The sequence below is a fragment of the Aspergillus clavatus genome, genomic scaffold (assembly GCF_000002715.2).
Source record: "Aspergillus clavatus NRRL 1 1099423829794 genomic scaffold, whole genome shotgun sequence".
Lineage (NCBI taxonomy): Eukaryota > Fungi > Ascomycota > Eurotiomycetes > Eurotiales > Aspergillaceae > Aspergillus > Aspergillus clavatus.
Genome location: NW_001517105.1, coordinates 352,282 through 371,931, shown reverse-complemented (window position 1 = coordinate 371,931; position 19,650 = coordinate 352,282). Strand labels below are relative to the sequence as shown.

Here is a 19,650-nt window from a genome sequence, read left to right as displayed (position 1 = left end):
TGTGTAAATGTTAGTTAATGCTCGCGCTGGGATTCGCCTTAGTCGACTAGCAGATAGTACATAGTCTCGGTGGTCGAATAATGGCAGCTCCGAGCCAATTTAATCCAATTTTTTGACAAAAGGATGTGCTTGCTATTGCAATTAAGCAAATAAATGAAACGAAAGATAAAAATAACATCCAGGAGGAATAGTAGCTTTCTCGTTCAAGCGGCAGAGCAAGAGGCGGTATGTAGTTTCCTATTTGGGTGGAACATGAAGCCATCCGAAACTCCACAATTATGGGACGGAGCTGGTGTTGGCTGCCGCTGACAGGATCATCCTCTTTCCCGGAATCTCTTAGCAGCTAACAGCTCCTCTGGTGTGAGCTGTGAACTATGAAAGGTGGCTAAGACCTAAGTATTTACGCAGGTGATAGTGACGGGTATACATTGTCAACTTACAGATGGAGGCAGCATACACAACCAAACAATTCGTATGATCTATCTATTTGTGATTTCAAAGCTACTTGCCAAGTGCACTCGAGTCAAACCAGCCATCACTCCTGGTCAACTCCAAGTTCTACCGCGTCGGAGTAGAGTCAGTCGACAATAGAATCGGCCACTCAGAGCTCCGGTAAATCCTCGTCCTATGGGATCAATTCCGCAGGGGAAAATAAGGTAACTGTCGGAAAGGAAAGGTCGATTCTCCGATGAGCTCATCGGGAAGTCGCAAAGCTAGCCTCCAAGACAGCATTGAGCAGCTTCCAGGCTACGAAACTTCCTAATTGATCTCTCTAATGACTAAGACAGTGAGGCTAGACAGTAAATACAGCGTGTAGTGTACATTTCCCCAGAAAATGTCAGAAATAGAGCTCTTATTCCTGTTGTCCTGTCCTCATGCATTCGCTCCTCCCAGCTTAACTCAGGAAAAGTTTCCCGCGGAAAAGTCTTATCAGCAGCAGTGGGGAGACCGAGGAGCTCCGGCGCCGGCTGCTGATTGGCTCGGAACAGCGTTATCGGCGGGAGAAGCGCGTTTCCCGGCCGCTGCTGTTGTTATCGCCCGCGGTTTTCCTCCCACTCGGAGCACTTTGCACCCAGCAGGTGGGAACGATCAAAGACGATGGCCGACTTGGTGCTGGGGGATTATTTCTTTCTTCCGATGATGTGTCTCTTAAATCTTTTCTAATTTCTTCGTCTCGGTCAATTTCATCTTCTTTCCCACATCCCTCGTTCAGGTGTTGAGTCTGGTAGTTCTTGCGGGACACCCTGCCTCTGACGACATCCTGACCTCTGTGGACATCTCCGTCCATTAGACTCTTTCACAGATGGCTGCATCCTGGTGTGCCCTTCGGGGTACCCGCCAGCTTGCGCTGCGGACGCGATTGCGTACCCCGGCGTCGATTGCCCTTCGCAAGGCCTCTCCATCCGCCCCAGTCCTGGCCACTCGCCGGTATCTGAACACCACCACACAAACAACACCTGCCGCGCGGCGAGCGGTTTACACCAGCTCCGTGGCCGACCATGGCGTGCCTCATCCTCAGGATCTCTTCCAGCCCCTCGATACCTTCCCCCGCCGTCACATTGGCCCCTCCCCCGAGGCGGCTCAGGAGATGCTGGCCGCTCTGGATCCCCCCGTGCAATCGCTGGACGAGTTCGTGAAACAGGTGCTTCCCGCCGATATTCTGTCCAAGAAGGACTTGTCGGTGACTCCTCCCCGCGCCAACATCAATCTGCCGGTCTCCAGTGTACACGGAGGCTTAGGAGAAACGGACATGCTGAAGCTGCTCGAGACCTACCGCAAACAGATCGATGTGTCGGGAAAGACATACTTGGGAACGGGCTACTACCCCACCATTGTCCCTCCGGTCATCCTCCGCAACATTCTGGAGAACCCCGCTTGGTATACCAGCTACACTCCCTACCAGCCGGAGATCAGCCAGGGTCGTTTGGAGTCGCTCTTGAACTTCCAGACCCTTACAGCTGATCTGACTGGCTTGCCGTTCGCCAATGCCTCCGTCCTGGATGAGGCCACCGCTGCTGCCGAGGCCATGACCATGTCTCTGGCGACGATGCCCATGGCCAAGCAAAAGAAGGCCGGCAAGTCGTACGTGGTTTCCGACCTTTGCCATCCTCAGACCATTGCCGTGATGCGCTCTCGCGCTGAGGGCTTCGGGATCAACCTGGTGGTCGGCGACATCATGGCCAATGACTTTGAATTGGTGAAGAAGCAGGGTGATAGTCTCATCGGTGTCCTGGCGCAATACCCGGACACCGAGGGCGGCGTCTACGATTTCCAGTCGTTGAGCGACACCATCCATACCGCTGGCGGTACTTTCAGCGTCGCTACCGACCTGCTTGCATTGACCCTTCTCAAGGCCCCTGGAGAATTTGGTGCGGATATCGCTTTCGGTAGCGCCCAGAGATTCGGTGTCCCCATGGGCTTCGGTGGCCCGCATGCCGCTTTCTTCGCCTGTGCCGACAAGTACAAGCGCAAGGTCCCCGGCCGTGTCGTCGGTGTGTCCAAGGACCGACTGGGTAACCGGGCCCTCCGACTGGCTCTACAGACCCGTGAGCAGCACATTCGTCGTGAGAAGGCCACCAGCAACATCTGCACAGCGCAGGCTTTGCTCGCCAACATGAGCGCCATGTATGCGGTGTACCACGGTCCCGCTGGTCTCAAGGCCATCGCTCAACGAGTCATGTCCATGACCTCGGCTCTGCAAGAGAAGCTGACCACCCTGGGCTACAACGTTCCCGTCAAGGGCGGTGTCGTCTTTGATACAATTACTGTGGAACTGGGCAGCAGTGAAGAGGCGGATGCCTTGGTCGCCGCATCTCGCAAGCAGAACATTTTCTTGCGCCGCGTGTCACCTACCAAGGTCGGCGTGTCGCTCGATGAGACCGTTGGCCGCGAGGAAATCAAGTCTCTTCTCCAGGTGTTCGCCCAGCAGGCCGGCAAGGCCGAGGTCGAACTGAGCGAGATTGGCGTCAAGTCTATTCCCGCTAACTTGGAGCGCACCAGCGCCTACCTCACCCACCCGGTGTTCAACACCCACCACTCGGAGACCGAAATGCTGCGGTACATCCATCACCTCGAGTCTAAGGATCTCTCCCTGGCTCACTCGATGATCCCTCTCGGTTCCTGCACGATGAAGCTGAACGCGACCACCGAGATGATCCCCATCTCGTGGCCCGAGTTTTCCCAGATCCACCCATTCCTCCCCGCCGATGTCGCCAAGGGCTACATCCAGATGATTGACGACCTGGAGCAGCAGCTCGCCGACATCACCGGCATGGCCGAGATCACCGTGCAGCCCAACTCTGGCGCGCAGGGTGAGTTCGCCGGTCTCCGCGTCATCAAGAAGTACCTGGAGGCCAGCGGTGGTGAGAAGCGCAACATCTGTCTGATCCCCGTTTCGGCGCACGGCACCAACCCCGCCAGTGCCGCCATGGCTGGTATGCGCGTGGTCACGATCAAGTGCGACACCAAGACGGGCAACCTGGATCTGGCTGATCTCAAGGCCAAGTGTGAGAAGCACCAGGACGAACTCGCCGCCATCATGATCACCTACCCCAGCACCTTCGGTGTGTACGAGCCTGGCGTCAAGGAGGCCTGCGAGATTGTGCACCAGCACGGCGGCCAGGTCTACATGGACGGTGCCAACATGAACGCCCAGATCGGCCTCTGCTCCCCCGGCGAGATCGGCGCGGACGTGTGCCATCTGAACCTGCACAAGACCTTCTGCATTCCCCACGGTGGTGGTGGTCCCGGTGTGGGCCCCATCGGTGTCGCAGAGCACCTGCGTCCTTTCCTCCCATCTCACCCTGCCAGCGAGCACCTCCAGGCTAAGCGCGGGGAGACCTCGTCGCCGCCCATCAGCGCCGCCCCCTGGGGCAGCGCCAGCATCCTCCCCATCACGTTCAACTATATTAACATGATGGGCGCCAAGGGCCTGACGCATGCCACCAAGATCACCCTGCTGAACGCCAATTACATCCTTTCCCGCCTCAAGCCGCACTACCCCATCCTATACACCAACGACAACGATCGCTGCGCGCACGAGTTCATTCTCGACGTGCGCAAGTTCAAGGACACCTGCGGCGTCGAGGCGATCGACATCGCCAAGCGTCTGCAGGACTACGGATTCCACGCGCCAACCATGTCGTGGCCCGTAGCCAACACGCTGATGATTGAGCCCACCGAGTCGGAGAACAAGGCGGAGCTGGACCGGTTCTGCGACGCCCTGATCTCCATCCGCCAGGAGATCGCGGCCGTCGAGAGCGGCGAGCAGCCGCGCGAGAACAACGTGCTCAAGAACGCGCCGCACACGCAGCGGGATCTGCTCTCCAGCGAATGGGAGCGCCCCTACACCCGGGAGACTGCAGCGTATCCCCTGCCGTGGCTTCTGGAGAAGAAGTTCTGGCCTTCGGTAACGAGAGTTGATGATGGTAAGTTCTACATCTCTGCAATCTACCTAGAATCTTACTAATTCATGTGTACAGCATATGGTGACCAGAACCTGTTCTGCACCTGCGGACCTGTGGAGGAGACGGATTAATGATACCCATGTTTTTGTTTATTCAACACACACTGTTTTTTTTTTTTTTTCTGCCATGAAGGGCATGATTGCATGATTCAACAAGGTCATGATAGATGGGCAATGGGCGGCGTTTTGTTCCCAAAAAAATGTACTTTTGATACTATATACTACTACAGCTCTGAGCGAGTCTCACAACTATCACTATTATTACCATCACTATCTATCTTATCTTATCTCTCCCTAGTTGCATGACTAATCATCGGAGCTGGCCGTTCTCCGCACGGGAGTGAAATACCTTGCTGTGATTGGTGGATCACATATCCAGCCCCGTTTTCCCTGGTGGCCTTGGGGCCTCGGGGCCTTGGAGCCTTGTATATTTACATCGATCCGCAACTCCTTGAACGTCTCCCAACTCCAACTCTCTCCTTCACTCTCACCCAAACATTGCATAGAATAGATAATATATATATAGTAGGTATCCCTCACGTGTAGAGGACGACACTGACCCTATCCAGGACTATAGACTCATGTCACGGCCCAGTGTACATACCCATGGCCGCATATAATCTCTTCGTGGGAACATTCATCCACCTCCCCCGCACCCCCAGCGCGGATGGGAAACACGCCCTTGACATCAATCATGGCGCGCTCTGGGTTTCTACCTCGTCGGGTCGGATTGAAGGGTGTGATTGGAGCGTACGCAGCGACGCGGACATCCACACGCTGTTGAAGAAGAATGGTTGGACGCAAGAGACGGTGAAGATCACCAAGGCCCGTGAGGAGGAGAACGAGTTCTTCTTCCCGGGTTTTATCGGTACGCATCTTCTACCTGTCAATAGCAGGGCGATTCAGAGGCTGACCGGATAGACACGCACATCCACGCCCCGCAGTACCCCAACACAGGCATCTTCGGCTCCTCGACGCTCCTCGACTGGCTCGAAACCTACACCTTCCCCCTCGAATCGTCCTTCAGCAACCTCGCCAAGGCCCGCACGGTCTACGACACCGTCATCTCCCGCACCCTCGCCAACGGCACCACCTGCGCGTCCTACTTCGCTACAATCCACGTCCCCGCCACAACCCTCCTTGCCGACCTCTGCCACGCCCGCGGCCAGCGCGCCCTCATCGGCCGCGTCTGCATGGATAACCCGGCGTTCTGCCCGGACTACTACCGCGACGAATCCGCCGAGGCCTCGCTTGAGAAAACGAAACAGGTCGTGTCGCACATCCACGCCCTCGCCGCGACCGCTGCCCCAACCCCAGCAACCTCCAACTCCGACACCAAACCCACCCCGACCACCCCCCTCATCCACCCCATTCTCACCCCGCGCTTCGCCCCAACCTGCTCCCCAGCCGCCATGCGCGGCCTCGCCGCCCTCGCCGCATCCGTCTCCCCACCCCTCCACATCCAAACCCACATCGCCGAAAACAAATCCGAGCTCGACCTCGTCCGCTCCCTCTTCCCAGCACAACCCTCCTACGCCGCCGTCTACGACGTCCACGGCCTCCTCACACCACGCACCATTCTCGCACACGGCGTGTACCTCTCCGCCCCCGAACGATCCCTCATCGCCGCCCGCGGCGCCAAGATATCCCACTGCCCCGCCTCCAACTCCGCGCTGGGGTCCGGCATGTGTCCCGTGCGCGACCTGCTCGACGCTGGCCTCACTGTCGGCCTCGGCACAGACGTCTCCGGCGGCTATAGCCCGAGCATTCTCGAGGCGGTGCGGCAGGCGTGTCTCGTCTCGCGGCTTGTGGAGGCCGGGCGGGAGCCGGGGCCCGGACGGGAAACGGCCAGTGCGGTGCTGAGTGTCGAGGAAGGATTGTATCTTGCGACGCGCGGCGGCGCCGCCGTCGTCGATATGGCGGCCGAGCTGGGCGGCTTCGAGCTCGGCATGGTCTGGGATGCGCAGATGGTGCGGCTGGGCGGGGCGGTGCGGGACGGGGACGCGAGTAGCAATTGCTGTCGCGCCGCCAACGGTACGGTGGATGTCTTCGGGTGGGAGTCGTGGGTGGAGAAGGTCCATAAGTGGGTATGGAGCGGGGACGACCGCAACGTGCGCGCGGTGTGGGTGCGCGGCCGGCTGGTGCATTCGCTTGCCTCTGCTGCGTCTACGGCTACGGCTACAGGTGCATCTGGGTGGACGTGGAAATGGACATGGCTCTGCGGGGCTGGGCTGGTGGGAGCATGGTTTGCGTTTGATAGAGTCATGCGGTGACGATCCGCGCGCGCATCTGACTCTCTGTATTTACAACCCCCCATCTGATAATAAACCACATCATAGAAGCAGCATATCTCGCGCCTGCAACTCTAGCTACTTCTCCCCTCGATCTCCAGCTCCTCTTTCCCCCCTCCTACCATCCCTCCTCCGGTTCCTACTGGAACAGCTCCACACAATCAAACACCTAGATGCAAAAAAACACACACACACACACACATCAGCATTAAAACATCACCCCCATCAAGTGGCAAAGAGAGACACTCACAAAATTCGGACTGAGGAACTTCTCCCCCGAGTTCCCAGAAACCACGCTGATGGTAATCTAACCCACCCACACCCCCGGTCAGCAAGAAAAAAAAACAAAAAAAACACATTTGCCTCGTTTTCTCACATACCGTGTTCACACCCGCGACAATCGTCCCCGCCGGGATCGCCACGTCGTAGACCTCGCCGAGACCGCGGTACGCGCCGCGGGTGACGCCGCGCGAGTCGAGGTTCTTCGGCGCGGGTGGCGCCGCCGCGGTGTAGGAGTTGATCTGCAGATAACGGTGTCGTCGTTAGCCATAAACCAGTGGGTTTCTGGGAAGTATGGACGGGTGAAGGGAGGAAGCAAGCACGAAAAAAAGTACGAACCTTAGCCTGGGGCCGGCCGCCGGCGAAGGACAGCGTGGTTCCGATGCGCAGCGTGGCGGCCGCGGTCTGCGCGGCCGATGCCGTGAATTTGATCGTGACGGGGTTGTTGACGGATTTGAAGACGGCCATGGGGAAGTCTGAGGGCGCGGACCTGCCGACGGTGTAGGTCAGGGGACCCCAGGCGGCCATGCGGGAGTCGGACGGGTGCATGCGCAGCTGCTTGTCGGCGTTGCGGAAGCCGGTGGGTCTGAACTGTCAGTTTTTTTTTTTCTTCTTATGGCATGTGGTGGTGGTAAGTGGTTCTGGGGTTTATGTTTTGTGTGTGTGTGTGTGTGTGTGTGTGTGTGTGTGGAGAGGCATAACTTACTGGCCGTCCCATTCACCAATCTTGAAGATGGTTTTGCCCGTCTTCACGGATCCTGAGATGTTCTTCGTAATCTTTGAACCGGCCCTGACGGTCACGGAGGTCTCGGCGACTTTGTACTCGCCCTGGTAGTAGACCATGGTGTAGGTGCCGGGTTTCATGGCTGGCGAGGTGAAGCTGCCGTCTGACGCTGTGTACGTCCAGTACTGCGCGGCAGTGTTGTGCCTAACAGTGTCAGTCTGGTAGTACCCGGTGTGCTTAACGAGGGGGGACGTACCAGTGGACTACCCATTTCATGCGGGAATCCGCGCCTGAGGCCTTTCCTGTGACAGTACCCCGGCCACTGGCGGGGACGTAGCCCTTGATGTTGAGGTTTGCGAAGAACGACGTATCGATGTTGGTGCCCGGCATACCACTGCGGCTAAAAACCATGGAGTATGGGCCATGCAGGCCCATACGGTACGGCTCGGTCTGGACATGGCCGGAGTTCTAGACTGTTAGCTGGGCGCTTTCCACGGCTGCACAGAGACTAGCATACCATATACCAGTAAAGAGCGTTGAAACCTCCTCCGTTGTTCGCGTCGATGTCGCTGCTGACGTTAGAAGAGTCTCTTTTCTGGATGAGGGTCACCTACCGATGGAAAGGACCACCTGAAGAAGACTCGTACTGATTCAGAATCATGCAGACACGGTGGGCGCTTCCAGATATGCCTGGCAGTTGTGAGCGTCATCTCCGTGACCAAGATGAGTACTTACAGTGTCGCTGGTCATCGATGAAACGCTGGCTGGAGTAGAACTTGCTGCGAGTCTTTCCATTGACCAGGAACTATATTGCATCAGTTAGAGGCAGTCTACCCCCATCTGATGAGACTACCTACCACGTCTGAGCCTTCAATGGCCGTGCCTCCAGCAGTGGTCGAAACATCGCCGAACGGCTCCTCATTGGGAAGGACGTCCGATTTTAGACGGGCAATAAACCGCAGCTCACCGATAGATGGCTCTGGAAAAGGTCAACTGGGGATCCTTGACTGCGTCGTTGTACTAACCCGCAGTGATATGCGTTGCCATATGAATAGTAGAATCTCCATGGTGGACGACCATATAGTGAGTCAGTGTACTCGTCGCGCAAGTGACCTTGATGTAATCCCCTGCCTAGTATTAGCACAGAATGAGCCCGCTTGTCGCGGCTGACGCACCATCCTGAGTCGCAGAAACAGTCGCACGGCCAAGTCCCGAGCTGATGTGACTTCCCTTGCTCGCATACTGCAGCTCGGTGCCGGAGTAGTTGATCGAGGTGATGTCGCAGCTGGACCGGCTCACCGTAAACTTCAACGGATTGGCAGATCCCGCGTCAATGACATACGAGCTGCTACTCGTGGTGATGCCAAAGGCAGCGTAAGCAACCTTGGTCCAGAGTGAGAGGGACAGCAACAATCCCGTTTGAAAGAACATTGCGACGACGGTTTTTGCTCACACATGAGCTTAGTTTTGCGGGTTTCGAATACTTAAGTAGCGCCTGGGCAGCTATTTCAGGGACATCGTGCCCAAGGTTCACAGTGATGAAAATGCTCAAAGCTTAAGACATTTTCCATCCACTCAATTGATTCTGCCCCTGGTCAACTCCTCCAACGGCGCCGGTAATTTTTGACACAGGACGGGGGGTTTTGTGTCTAGTCTTTGCTCCGTACCCGAAGCGTCAATAGTCAACTCTCAGGGGGCCCGTAGGTATCATATTGAGCTGGATCCACCTTCAGTGCCAACTGCAGAGTGCATGTGGGACGGCTCGTACGAAACGCTATGTGATGGTTTTTCTTCAGAGCTTCTGGTCTCAAGTTCTTCAGAAACTGTTTAGCTGAGACTAGGGGAAAATGACATTAACCGGATATTGGCCAAGTTGGAGACCACCGATGGTGCATCCACGAAAACATGAACGTTACAGACTTGCCTGTCGACCACCGCCGTGACTTAAATAGACGATCTTCAGGCGAGGTTTTTTGCTTTGAGCCTTGACATTCGTTCATTGCTGGGCGTGTCGGATGATTTTCTCGCGAGACGCGGGTTATTGCTGAACGCCCGCTGTTTGCGATGAATGGAGATATTCTGCACGATTTGGTGAAGAACCCATTCGATCAGGAGGCAGGTGGACTCTGCTCTTGAAACAGAAGCCTTCGTTTCAGAGACTCCTGGATATACTCCTGAATTCCAGATGTGGGCCAAAACTACGAAGGCGAGGGGAGTGGATAGTTGGATGCGATGGTGCGAAGAGGATGAAACGCTCTAAGGGGTTTCGGATGTCAGATGTCTTAACTCTCAATCAGATGTTTATTCTAAAGAGTAGCCTCTATCAAGGATACAATAATCATAAGGGATGCTCAGTTGGCGATATTCCCGAGCCAAGGAGGTTTTATTATTCTACCAGCCTCAACCTGTTTGCTTTGCTAAATATCACCCAGCCTCACCCTGTTCATGGATTGCTGCAGCCTTTTTCCATGTCTGATGCTGTACTTGGAAGTTATATCGAGTCTTGTGCAGACAGTCCAAATTATTACCTCCGTGCATTCAGTCTGGATACAGTACTTACTGCGCCTTGATTATCATCAATCAAACAATGCTCACTGTGGCAGGAGTACTGAATCAGCCAGGTTTGGAATCATTGCGTGTCTTCCACACAACCTGCTCAGTCGACTTCGCCCCATTCAAGAACAATATCATGGCAAAACAAGCCCTGAGCCGAATGACATCCATTGTCCCTTACTCTCTCGCTTACATTGTTGTAGCCGAAGGTATTGTTCGGCGATGCGCGACATGATATTGTGCTTGATCAGCATGTATATACACTCCATCCATGTTCTACACCACGGGGACGTATCTCAAGGTTCCATAGCAAATTTTTAGGAAGTTTACACTGATTCATGCAGGTATACATGTGCATCCAGATCTCCTTGGCTTCATTTTCGCCGACATGAATCGCTCAGAGTCCAGTGGTCTTCCATTCCGCGTGGTGGCTGGTCATAGTGATTATCCCCTAACAGTCGACATCTGACCTACTATCGAAAGCAGACAATTGAATCGAGGTTTGGATCCATTCAATCTTATCTACCTGCTGCATTGGGTTATCATGCTGTGCACCACTTTCATCCTTGCACTGCACGCGATGCCACCGTGTCTCGGGTACATACAATGGCCCTTGGTGCTTTCTCCCACATGTCCTTCGATTGAATCGCAGAATTAACTGCATTAGTGCGGTGGATGTACCATACCCTGCTCGTAGACATCAGTAGCCATGTTTCCCTCTCACTTATATACTGAGTTTGCCGGGTGTGCAGTCTCCGACTCGAAGCCAAGTCGATGAAAAGCTTCAACTCCCCCCCCCCTTTACGACGTTCATTGGCATTGGCCGCTGCTGGCCCGATCTTGGATCCAAGGCTAGGCTTCGAACATCCTCTTGCCAATCAAGATGCATCATCTCTATCGGCCATGCCTCGCGGCAAAAGGGCTAGTATTATTTTTTGGTTGTGTCGTCGGGATAGGGCTGCCAATGTCTCCCCTGGCGAGGGATCTACGGCTCGCTGCGGAGCTGGGATTAGATTCACATATTGCGTGGAACGATCCGGAAGCGTTTCGTTCCTTGGTGGCCAGTGCTGCTGATTCCTCCAGTGCTGCGGAATATACAGAGGTAAGTGTCAGCCATCACTTGGCCGGGAGGGCGTGTCCTGAGCTTTGTGCAGATTCCCATCGACCATGAGGACCCGTCGGTGGGCACTTATCGAAATCGGTTCTGGGTCACTGAGAAATACTACACCCCCGGCAGCCCGGTGATGGTTTACGACATCGGCGAGAACACGGCACAGTACTCTGTCTCTCTGTTGACGAACTCCTCATCATGGCTTAGCCTACTCCTGCGGGAGTTCAATGCCATAGGGATCCTATGGGAACACCGGTTCGATCCCCTGCTCAAGTGAGATGGACTACGGTACTGATTCCATGCAGATACTACGGAGACTCGCTCCCATTCCCCGTCGGCCAGGACATGCCCCTGGAGCACTTCCAATACCTCACCACGAAGCAAGCCCTCGCCGATATCCCATACTTTGCGGCAAATTTCAGCCGTGCAAGTCATCCCACCGTCGACCTCACCCCGGAGGGATCCCCTTGGATTATGATAGGCGGGTCCTATCCAGGCATCCGAGCCGCCTTCACTCGCGACCAGTACCCGGACACCATCTTTGCGGCCTTTGCGTCATCCGCGCCTGTGCAGGCGCAGGTCGACATGGGCGTGTACTTTGAGCAGGTCTACCGCGCAATGGTAGCCAACGGATACAGCAACTGCACCAAGGATATCCACGCCGCGCTGAGATACATCGATAACCAACTGGCCGGGGAGGAAACGGCCGCCTCGATCAAACGGCTCTTCCTCGGCCCTGAGGGCGAGAAAAGCAACAACGAGGATTTCACCTCCGCACTGAGCGCGCTGTACGGTCCCTTTCAGAGCCATGGACTCGGCGGCGGTAATCAAAGCCTGGACAGCTTCTGCAACTATCTCGAGCTGGATCCTCGAACAAATCGCTCCGCTGGTCCGGGCGGTCTGGCTCCCGTCTACGGCGACAAGTATGCCGCCGAGCGCTGGGCCTCCTTCCCGTCCTTCATCCCCCTCGTGAACCGGGTGTTCGGGACAAACTGCGGCGGCCTCGACACCTCCAGGCCCCCTACATGCGAATTCAACCTGCCCAACACGGAGCCCGACCTGATCAGCTGGACCTGGCAGTACTGCAGCGAATGGGGATTTTTCCAGACCAACAACTTCGGTCCCCACGCGCTTCTTTCTCGCTACCAGACCCTGGAGTATCAGCAGGAACTCTGTCATCGGCAGTTGCCGAGCGCAGCCCAGACCGGACTCCTCCCGGCGTGGCCCCAGACGGAGAGTCTCAACAACGAGTTTGGCGGGTGGACGATCCGGCCGTCGAATGTCTATTTCAGCGGGGGAGAATTTGACCCGTGGCGGCCGTTGTCGGTTCTGTCGGACGAGGCATGGGCGCCACCGGGGGTCAATTACACCACCGAGATCCCTGCATGTGGAGTCTCGACCAGCGAAGACACGGTGTTCGGATACATCCTGAAAAACGCGGTGCACTGTCCAGACCTGAAACTCACCGCCGAGGCCGCCGTGTCGCGCGGATACTTCATCCAGGCGCTGAAGCAATGGCTCCCCTGTTTCCAGGTTCGGGATCGGATGAATTAGTGAACGATGTGAGTGTGACAAAGTCATTCATGGTGGGGTTGTTGGAGGGGGGGAATTGGGGGGAAATTGACATTTGGAACTAGCCCTGATTCATACATGCTTGCGATTTCTTGCGGACAATTCATCCTTGTTGCGGACTTCTTCAACTCCTTGAGTCCTTCTAGCCACTTTTGTATCTGCTTGCGATGCGACAGGGACTTGGCGTTGATCAGAGCATCGCTGGACCATTCATGTTTGTTTTATTTACTTCCGTACTCTGTAGAAACTCAGGAACTTCATGGGTTTGACTTTCTCACGTGCCCCACTGGCCCGAGGATGACTCTTTTTTTTGATCACAAAACAATTGGCAAACTGCCTTGACCGAAGGGCTTTCTAGGCTGTCACTAATCAAGAGTCACGTCAATAATATGGTATGGTATAGTCATTAGTATATATATAAGTCTCCATCTCAGACTCCCGAAAAAACAATGGGATCTTTTCCATGTAACACCATCTCGATCTCCTCCTGACTGGTGTCTTCGCTTAGCACGACATAGTGATACAACAAACTCAGTGACACACACAAATCATGCTGGCTCCCGCAGTCACACTGCTGGTCGCAGTATACGCCGCCTTCCTGATCCTGCGCTACTTCCAGCAACTCTACCACCACCGCAAACAGGCCCGCGCCCTGCGCTGCCAGCCCGTCGCCTCGGGAAACCCCGGCTTCTTTGGCATCCCGGCCTTCCTGCGGCTCGGCCAGGCCGTGAAGGAGAAGCGATGGATTGAGCACATCACCGAGCAGTATGGGACGTACGGCAACACGTTTACACAGGTGCTTCTCGGCAGGCGGCTGCTGTCGACGATTGAGCCGGAGAACCTCAAGGCGATGCTGGCGACGCAGTTCCACGATTTCGGGCTCGGCACGAGACATCGCGAGTTCTATCCGTTACTTGGGGATGGGATTTTCACGCTGGATGGGCCGGGTTGGTCGCATGCGCGTGGACTCTTGCGGCCGCAGTTTACGCGCGATCAGGTGATTAGATTTCTCTCTCATGCGGATAGAAGCGATTTGGTTAATGGGGTCTAGGTTGCGGATCTGGATCTTATGGATGGCCATATATCCAGACTCATTGAGCTGGTCCCGAAAGACGGCTCCACGTTCGACATCCAGCGGCTGTTCTTCCTCCTGACGATCGACTCGGCGACGCATTTCCTGTTCGGGGAATCCGTGGGCTCGCTGCACGGCGGCACCGACACTGGCCTCCTGGGCAAATCCGCCGTCGGGAACGCGCAGGGCTTCGCTGAGGCGTTCAACACGGCCCAGGAATACCTCTTGACGCGGTCCCGCGCCCTCGACTTCTACTGGATGGTCAATCCCAAGGAATTCCGCGACGCTAACAAGCGCGTCCACGAGGTCGTCGACCACTACGTCCAGCTGGCGCTCGAGTCACGGCGCAACCCGGAGAAGAAGAAACAGTCTGGCGGTCGGTATATCTTCGCAGAGGCGCTGGCGGCCGAGAACGACAATCCCAAGGTGCTGCGGGACAATATGCTCAATATCCTCCTAGCGGGGCGTGATACCACTGCCAGTCTGCTCAGCTCCACGTTCTTCTACCTCGCCCGCCATCCGAATGTATGGACCAAGCTTCGGCACGCCATCGTGGAGGAGTTTGGGGATAGCGAGAACCCCAGGAACGAAATCACACAGACGAAGCTCAAGGATATCCCGTACTTGCGCTATGTGCTAAACGAGGGTAAGTCCCTTCTTTTTTTTTTTTTTATCTTTGTTCATCAACAGTCTCTCTACACGAACTAACCTGGATCGGATAAAGTCCTCCGTCTCAATCCGCCCGTCCCGGCCAATTTCCGCGTCGCCAACAAAGACACAAGCCTGCCCGTGGGCGGTGGCCCGGACAAGAAGTCCCCCGTCTACGTCCCCAAGGGCACAGTCGTCACATACAGCGTGTACGCCATGCACCGCAGAACGGATTTATACGGCCAAGACGCGGATCAATTCCGGCCGGAGCGCTGGGAAGAGAACGGTCGGCGCGGCTGGGAGTATCTCCCCTTCAACGGCGGGCCGCGCATCTGCCTTGGTCGTGAGTGATTCTTCGCTGTCTGATGACCTACGCGCCACCGCTAACATGAACATGAACAGAACAATATGCGCTCACTGAGGCCAGCTATACCGTTGTGAAATTGCTGCAGCGGTTCGATACGATTGAGAACGCCGATCCTGGGCTACTGGTGCCAATTCAGTTGTCGAATCTCACCATGTCGCATGACACGGGCGTGAATATCCGACTGTATTCGTCAAAGGGATATAACTGAAGTAGTGGGCGTAATGAGCAGCAGGGTCATGGGTCGGAGACTTATGATCTCTTTACTTATTTGACCATGTGACTATGATTATACCAGACACAATGAATAACGAACTGAATCGGAATTGAGTAGTCTCTCGACCGTCAACCAGACTAAGAGAGAAGTAGTGTAGATGTACCTATAGAGTGGTCCGTATTGGGAAAGCAGAGTAAACGCCACGCGTGGCTGGTCATGTGGCGCAGGTCATCTCCATGATTCGCTGCATTCTCGGCTGGACTTCATCAGGTCCAACCGTGCAATAACTCCAACTCCAGCTTAGTAGAAGACTCACGCTGAGTATTCGCGTCAAAATCAGGGAGCAACACACCTTGCTTTCCGGAGCTCGTCAAAATAAACCTAGGTCCTGTGAATTGAGAGAAAACCAGCGTTCTGGGGGATTGATTCAAACGGATCCGCAACGCCTTTGTCACAGAGCTTGAACACAAAACAATCGATCATTTTGATTTGATTACTCACAAGTCTCGCACCTACTTTGACCTTTGACGTATTTGGCTTCATCCAAGTTGGATACTTGCCTGAGAAATTAGCACTGTTCAGCTTGCCTTCCACTTCTTCAACCTTCTACGCCTAATCAAATGGCCAGCGCATCAAACACCTCCAAGCCCCCGACGGCGGGCCTGGTGGTTCCCAAACTGGAACCTGGCCCAAGCGCAGTGCCAAACCTAGCCGAGGCGCATGTCAACACCGAATCGAGCGAGGTCTGGTCATCAGAGATGCAGTACGTGGCGTCGCTGACGAAGCTGCAGAAAATGGAGGCGATGGTAAGTTGTTCCCCCCGCCGCGGGCCCCCCCTCCCCCCTCTTCAGCTGCAAGGTGGATGTGCACTGGAGCTGACTTGTGACCAGATCCATCAACTCCGGACACTCCTCCCCGAGCGTCTCTTGGAGCCGGTGGTTCCGATCGTGAACCCGCGGGCAGCGTCGCGGCGGCCGCCGCCGAAGTCGCCGCGCGTGCTGTACGAGCAGCTTGCGCAGACGGCGCGGGCGGGCGTCGCGGAGGTGCGCGAGTTCCAGGAGATGTGGCAGAGCGCGGAGATGAAGGAGATCTGGGGGTATGTTGATGGGCGGATCCGGGCCAATGCGGGGCAGCTGCTGCAGCCGACGGGGATGTGGGAGCGGGATTACGATGTTCTGCTGGCGGAGATGGAGAGGGAGGAGCGCGGCAGGAAGGAGCAGGAGGAGAGGGTTGAGGAGGAGGCGGAGCAGGCGAAGATCCAGGCTATGGAGGGCGGGTGGAGGGCGATTGTGGAGGCGTTTGTGCGGAGGAATGTGCCTGGGGTACGCGTGCTGCCGAGCAAGGACCAGCCGGTCCTTACCGTTGTTCTTGTCAAGGCTGGCATCACGGTGCATGTCCAGGAGTTGGATGGGGAGGGCCACGGGGTGTCGGACTGGCGGGTCATGGACAAGGCTGTTCCCGGGAAACCGAAGACGAAGCTGGAGTTGGGGATCATGGCGTGCTTGAACGCCCGGCCGCGGCAGTGGGATCTCGCTCATCTTCTCGTAAGTCGAAATTTGATCTTCTCACATTGAATCGACACATCGAAGCATATGCAACCGCGATCTCAAACAAGATGATCCCCCTTGGGTGGGAGGGTACTAACTATTCGCCCCAGGACATGATCTCCGCCTACTCAGCCGTCAAGCAGACCCCCTGCGCAAAATGCGGCAAAATGACCAACAGCGCCGCACAGCTCCCCACCATCCGCCAACCCAAACCCACCTCCGACGGACAGGAATCGTCGCTGCAGTGGGACGCCTACCACACAGACTGCATCTGAGGCTGAGCCTTCCCCCCTCGACTAAAAAAAGAGAGATTTCCACGTCTATGCACCGTATGAACAACATTCCCCGTCGCAGTCCATATACCTCCGCCAAACCACCTTCGTCCTCCTCCTTCTCCTTCTCCTTCTTCTCCTTCTCCTCCTCCTCCCTCCCTTCCCATCCCCATCCCTCTCTCTCCCTCGCACACTATCACATTCCTCCCCCCAACACCACAACCCACAATCAAGCCCCCAACTCCCATCCCCAGTCAGGAACCCATCCCGCTCCGCCGCCGCGCCTCTCGCCCAGTGGAATGATGACGCCTCACACCCATATCCACATCCACATCCACATCCGTCCTCACATCCGCACGAAACTGCATACCCACACCCACACCCACAACAACACACACAGTCCCACTCCGCGCACGGTGAACCCTCCCCCCAGCACCCATCGCGCAATCTCGTCTTCGATTCCGTCTCGGTCCCCGCCCTTCTACCCATGACGAGATCGAGGAGGCGCCGACGACGCGGCCGGCGGGGCGGGCACGAGGTCGGAGCCATGGTTTCTGCGGGTTCTTCGGGTTCTGCGGGTTCCGGTTCCGCGCGTGAAGGTCTCCACGGGCAGGCGAGTGAAAGGGGCATCGTCAGGATGGATTATAGGGAGGGGGCTTGAGAGCGAGGTGGGGTTTGGATGGATGGATGGATGGATGGAGAGATGGAGGAATAGACGAAGTGACGGGGTATTTGTATTCCATCTTGGGCGTATAGGTATGGGCATGGGTATGGGTATGGGTATGGCGTAGATGGATGGACAAAGGGGGTTGTTTTGAGGTCATCATGCTACATGTCCCTGTTGGTTATGGTGTGGGTTCATTGTTTGACGCTGTTGTATGCAGATGCAGGAAGATATATGTGCGGTTGGAGGAACAAACGAGGTGTAGACAAAGGACGAGGCTCTTTTCCTTGTTGAGCTACATCTGAGCTACATCTAACTCTGCAGATTGATCATGGAGATTATGGCGATGATGATGAGACCGTCGGATATATGCATGCATAGCAATCAATCTATTCTATTCACAGTCATTATCAACTCAACCAATATGTGGTCCAATATACGCAGCCCCGCCATATACCAAGGTAAGATTACTGATAGGCAAAATACACAGTGAGAAATGAAATAAGGAAGAAAACCCTTATCATGCAAGAGAAAGGCGGGGGAAATGAAAAGGAAAGAGAAAAAAAAAAAAAACGCCAGGCCCAAATCTTGCTGATACATCGCTATTATCATGAATATGAAGGAAGAGAGTCGCTGGGGAGGGAAATGCAGTGGTAGTACGGGGGGTGGGAAGCGAGCGCTCAAGTGGAAAAGACACCAAAGTCACCAGCAAACCAGGTGAAGGAGGCGATGGTGATAAAGACCATGCCAAAGACGAACTTGAGGGCCTGTCGTTCGGTCTCGGAGAGGGCGCCGTTGCAGGTGGCGCAGTTGTACTCTGCAAGAGGTGTTAGCGAAGATCAGAATCAGCGGAGTGATTGAAAATTATACCATTTAGAGGGACATATGGCTGCGGAGAATACATTCCGAAGCTGTATCCAATCTGCGAGCCAAGGTGGCCGGCACCGGCAACGTCACCGATATCCTTGTCGATATCAACCACGTACAGAGTATAGGTCGCGGTCAACAGCGGCGTGGTAGCATTCGACTGGTACTTGCCCGTGTCCCAGACCACTTTTCCGGTCTGCTCGACCGTCATGTTGCTCGAGAGGGTGTAGGTTGCACTGTTCTTGGCGCAAGTTGCGAGGACGTTGACCGCGGACGGCGTCACGAGCAGGGAGGTGTAGTTCCACGCAAATGTCACAAATTCACCGATCTTGTAGTAGGACGAAGCACCCGCGGTAGGGGTGATCATCGAGATGCCGCCAGCAGGGAGACGTGGGTCGATAGAGGTCGTCTTGGTCTTGGTCTTGCTGGTCTTGTCAGTTTTGTCGGACTTGCCAGTAGCTGTCTCCGTGGTGCTTCCTGTTCCGGTTTTGGTGCCGGTCTCGGTAGCCGTCTTGGTCCCCTTGCTCGAATCAGTTGCAGAATCTGTCTCGGAAGAGTCGCTGGCTGTTTCTTCCGGGGCACTTTCGGTCGCGGTGGGGGTCGCATCGGCTTTCTTCTCGTCGGTGGCGGTCGGTTCTAGCCAGTCAGCGGTGAACGAAGACGAAAGGAATCCTTGATGAACGCACCCGCTCTCGCTACAACTCCTCCATGAGGCACTGCCACACCATCCTGTTGTCCTGACCAGGCTGACGAGATGGTTCCCAGCAGGAGCAGAAGACTCAACAGAGAAAGGAAGCTGAAGGATCGCATGATGAACGAGGTTGCTGTAGATGTTTCTGCGGCTGTGTCTGTGTCACGCAAAGGGGAACGATGCGTCCCTTGTAGTCGATGGAGGCCTTCTTGTCCGACGGGCTAGTAGCTTCGTAAACGAGTGTCGACGATAACACAATCGAGGATTGATATTCAAGAAGAGTGTTCAGAGATGAATGATGGATGGAAATCAA

General features: G+C 55.6%; 7 protein-coding genes across 7 annotated transcripts, besides 6 other annotated features; 5 read left to right on the top strand and 2 right to left on the bottom strand.

The window, feature by feature from the left end:
- Positions 1-1,303: 1,303 nt before the first annotated feature.
- Positions 1,304-4,537, top strand: ACLA_054680 (glycine decarboxylase subunit P; the record flags this gene model as incomplete). The annotated part of the gene is made up of 2 exons (XM_001274846.1): positions 1,304-4,427; positions 4,482-4,537. 2 exons carry the CDS (start codon positions 1,304-1,306, stop codon positions 4,535-4,537), a joined length of 3,180 nt encoding a protein of 1,059 aa, XP_001274847.1.
- Positions 4,538-5,071: 534 nt separating this feature from the next.
- ACLA_054670 (chlorohydrolase family protein) lies at positions 5,072-6,738 on the top strand (the record flags this gene model as incomplete). Its single annotated transcript, XM_001274845.1, has 2 exons — positions 5,072-5,333; positions 5,387-6,738. 2 exons carry the CDS (start codon positions 5,072-5,074, stop codon positions 6,736-6,738), a joined length of 1,614 nt encoding a protein of 537 aa, XP_001274846.1.
- A 157-nt stretch (positions 6,739-6,895) lies between these two features.
- rglA (putative rhamnogalacturonase B) lies at positions 6,896-9,190 on the bottom strand (the record flags this gene model as incomplete). Its single annotated transcript, XM_001274844.1, has 12 exons — positions 6,896-6,925; positions 7,007-7,063; positions 7,137-7,277; positions 7,375-7,621; positions 7,742-7,963; positions 8,016-8,227; positions 8,277-8,328; positions 8,374-8,449; positions 8,495-8,564; positions 8,617-8,738; positions 8,785-8,886; positions 8,935-9,190. 12 exons carry the CDS (start codon positions 9,188-9,190, stop codon positions 6,896-6,898), a joined length of 1,587 nt encoding a protein of 528 aa, XP_001274845.1.
- Positions 7,692-7,725: a microsatellite.
- Positions 7,693-7,725: a microsatellite.
- Positions 9,191-11,276: 2,086 nt separating the features above from the next.
- On the top strand, positions 11,277-12,977 carry ACLA_054650 (putative serine peptidase, family S28; the record flags this gene model as incomplete). Its single annotated transcript, XM_001274843.1, has 3 exons — positions 11,277-11,414; positions 11,467-11,678; positions 11,729-12,977. The coding sequence occupies 3 exons, from the start codon at positions 11,277-11,279 to the stop codon at positions 12,975-12,977; spliced, it is 1,599 nt and encodes a 532-aa protein (XP_001274844.1).
- Positions 12,978-13,545: 568 nt separating this feature from the next.
- Positions 13,546-15,290, top strand: ACLA_054640 (cytochrome P450; the record flags this gene model as incomplete). Its single annotated transcript, XM_001274842.1, has 4 exons — positions 13,546-13,992; positions 14,047-14,713; positions 14,792-15,058; positions 15,118-15,290. The coding sequence occupies 4 exons, from the start codon at positions 13,546-13,548 to the stop codon at positions 15,288-15,290; spliced, it is 1,554 nt and encodes a 517-aa protein (XP_001274843.1).
- A 626-nt stretch (positions 15,291-15,916) lies between these two features.
- On the top strand, positions 15,917-17,118 carry ACLA_054630 (RNA polymerase II mediator complex subunit MED27 domain-containing protein; the record flags this gene model as incomplete). Its single annotated transcript, XM_001274841.1, has 3 exons — positions 15,917-16,102; positions 16,187-16,840; positions 16,954-17,118. The coding sequence occupies 3 exons, from the start codon at positions 15,917-15,919 to the stop codon at positions 17,116-17,118; spliced, it is 1,005 nt and encodes a 334-aa protein (XP_001274842.1).
- Positions 17,119-17,225: 107 nt separating this feature from the next.
- Positions 17,226-17,270: a microsatellite.
- A 398-nt stretch (positions 17,271-17,668) lies between these two features.
- Positions 17,669-17,697: a microsatellite.
- Positions 17,698-17,791: 94 nt separating this feature from the next.
- Positions 17,792-17,823: a microsatellite.
- A 43-nt stretch (positions 17,824-17,866) lies between these two features.
- Positions 17,867-17,901: a microsatellite.
- A 558-nt stretch (positions 17,902-18,459) lies between these two features.
- On the bottom strand, positions 18,460-19,456 carry ACLA_054620 (uncharacterized protein; the record flags this gene model as incomplete). Its single annotated transcript, XM_001274840.1, has 3 exons — positions 18,460-18,596; positions 18,650-19,282; positions 19,333-19,456. The coding sequence occupies 3 exons, from the start codon at positions 19,454-19,456 to the stop codon at positions 18,460-18,462; spliced, it is 894 nt and encodes a 297-aa protein (XP_001274841.1).
- Positions 19,457-19,650: the final 194 nt, after the last annotated feature.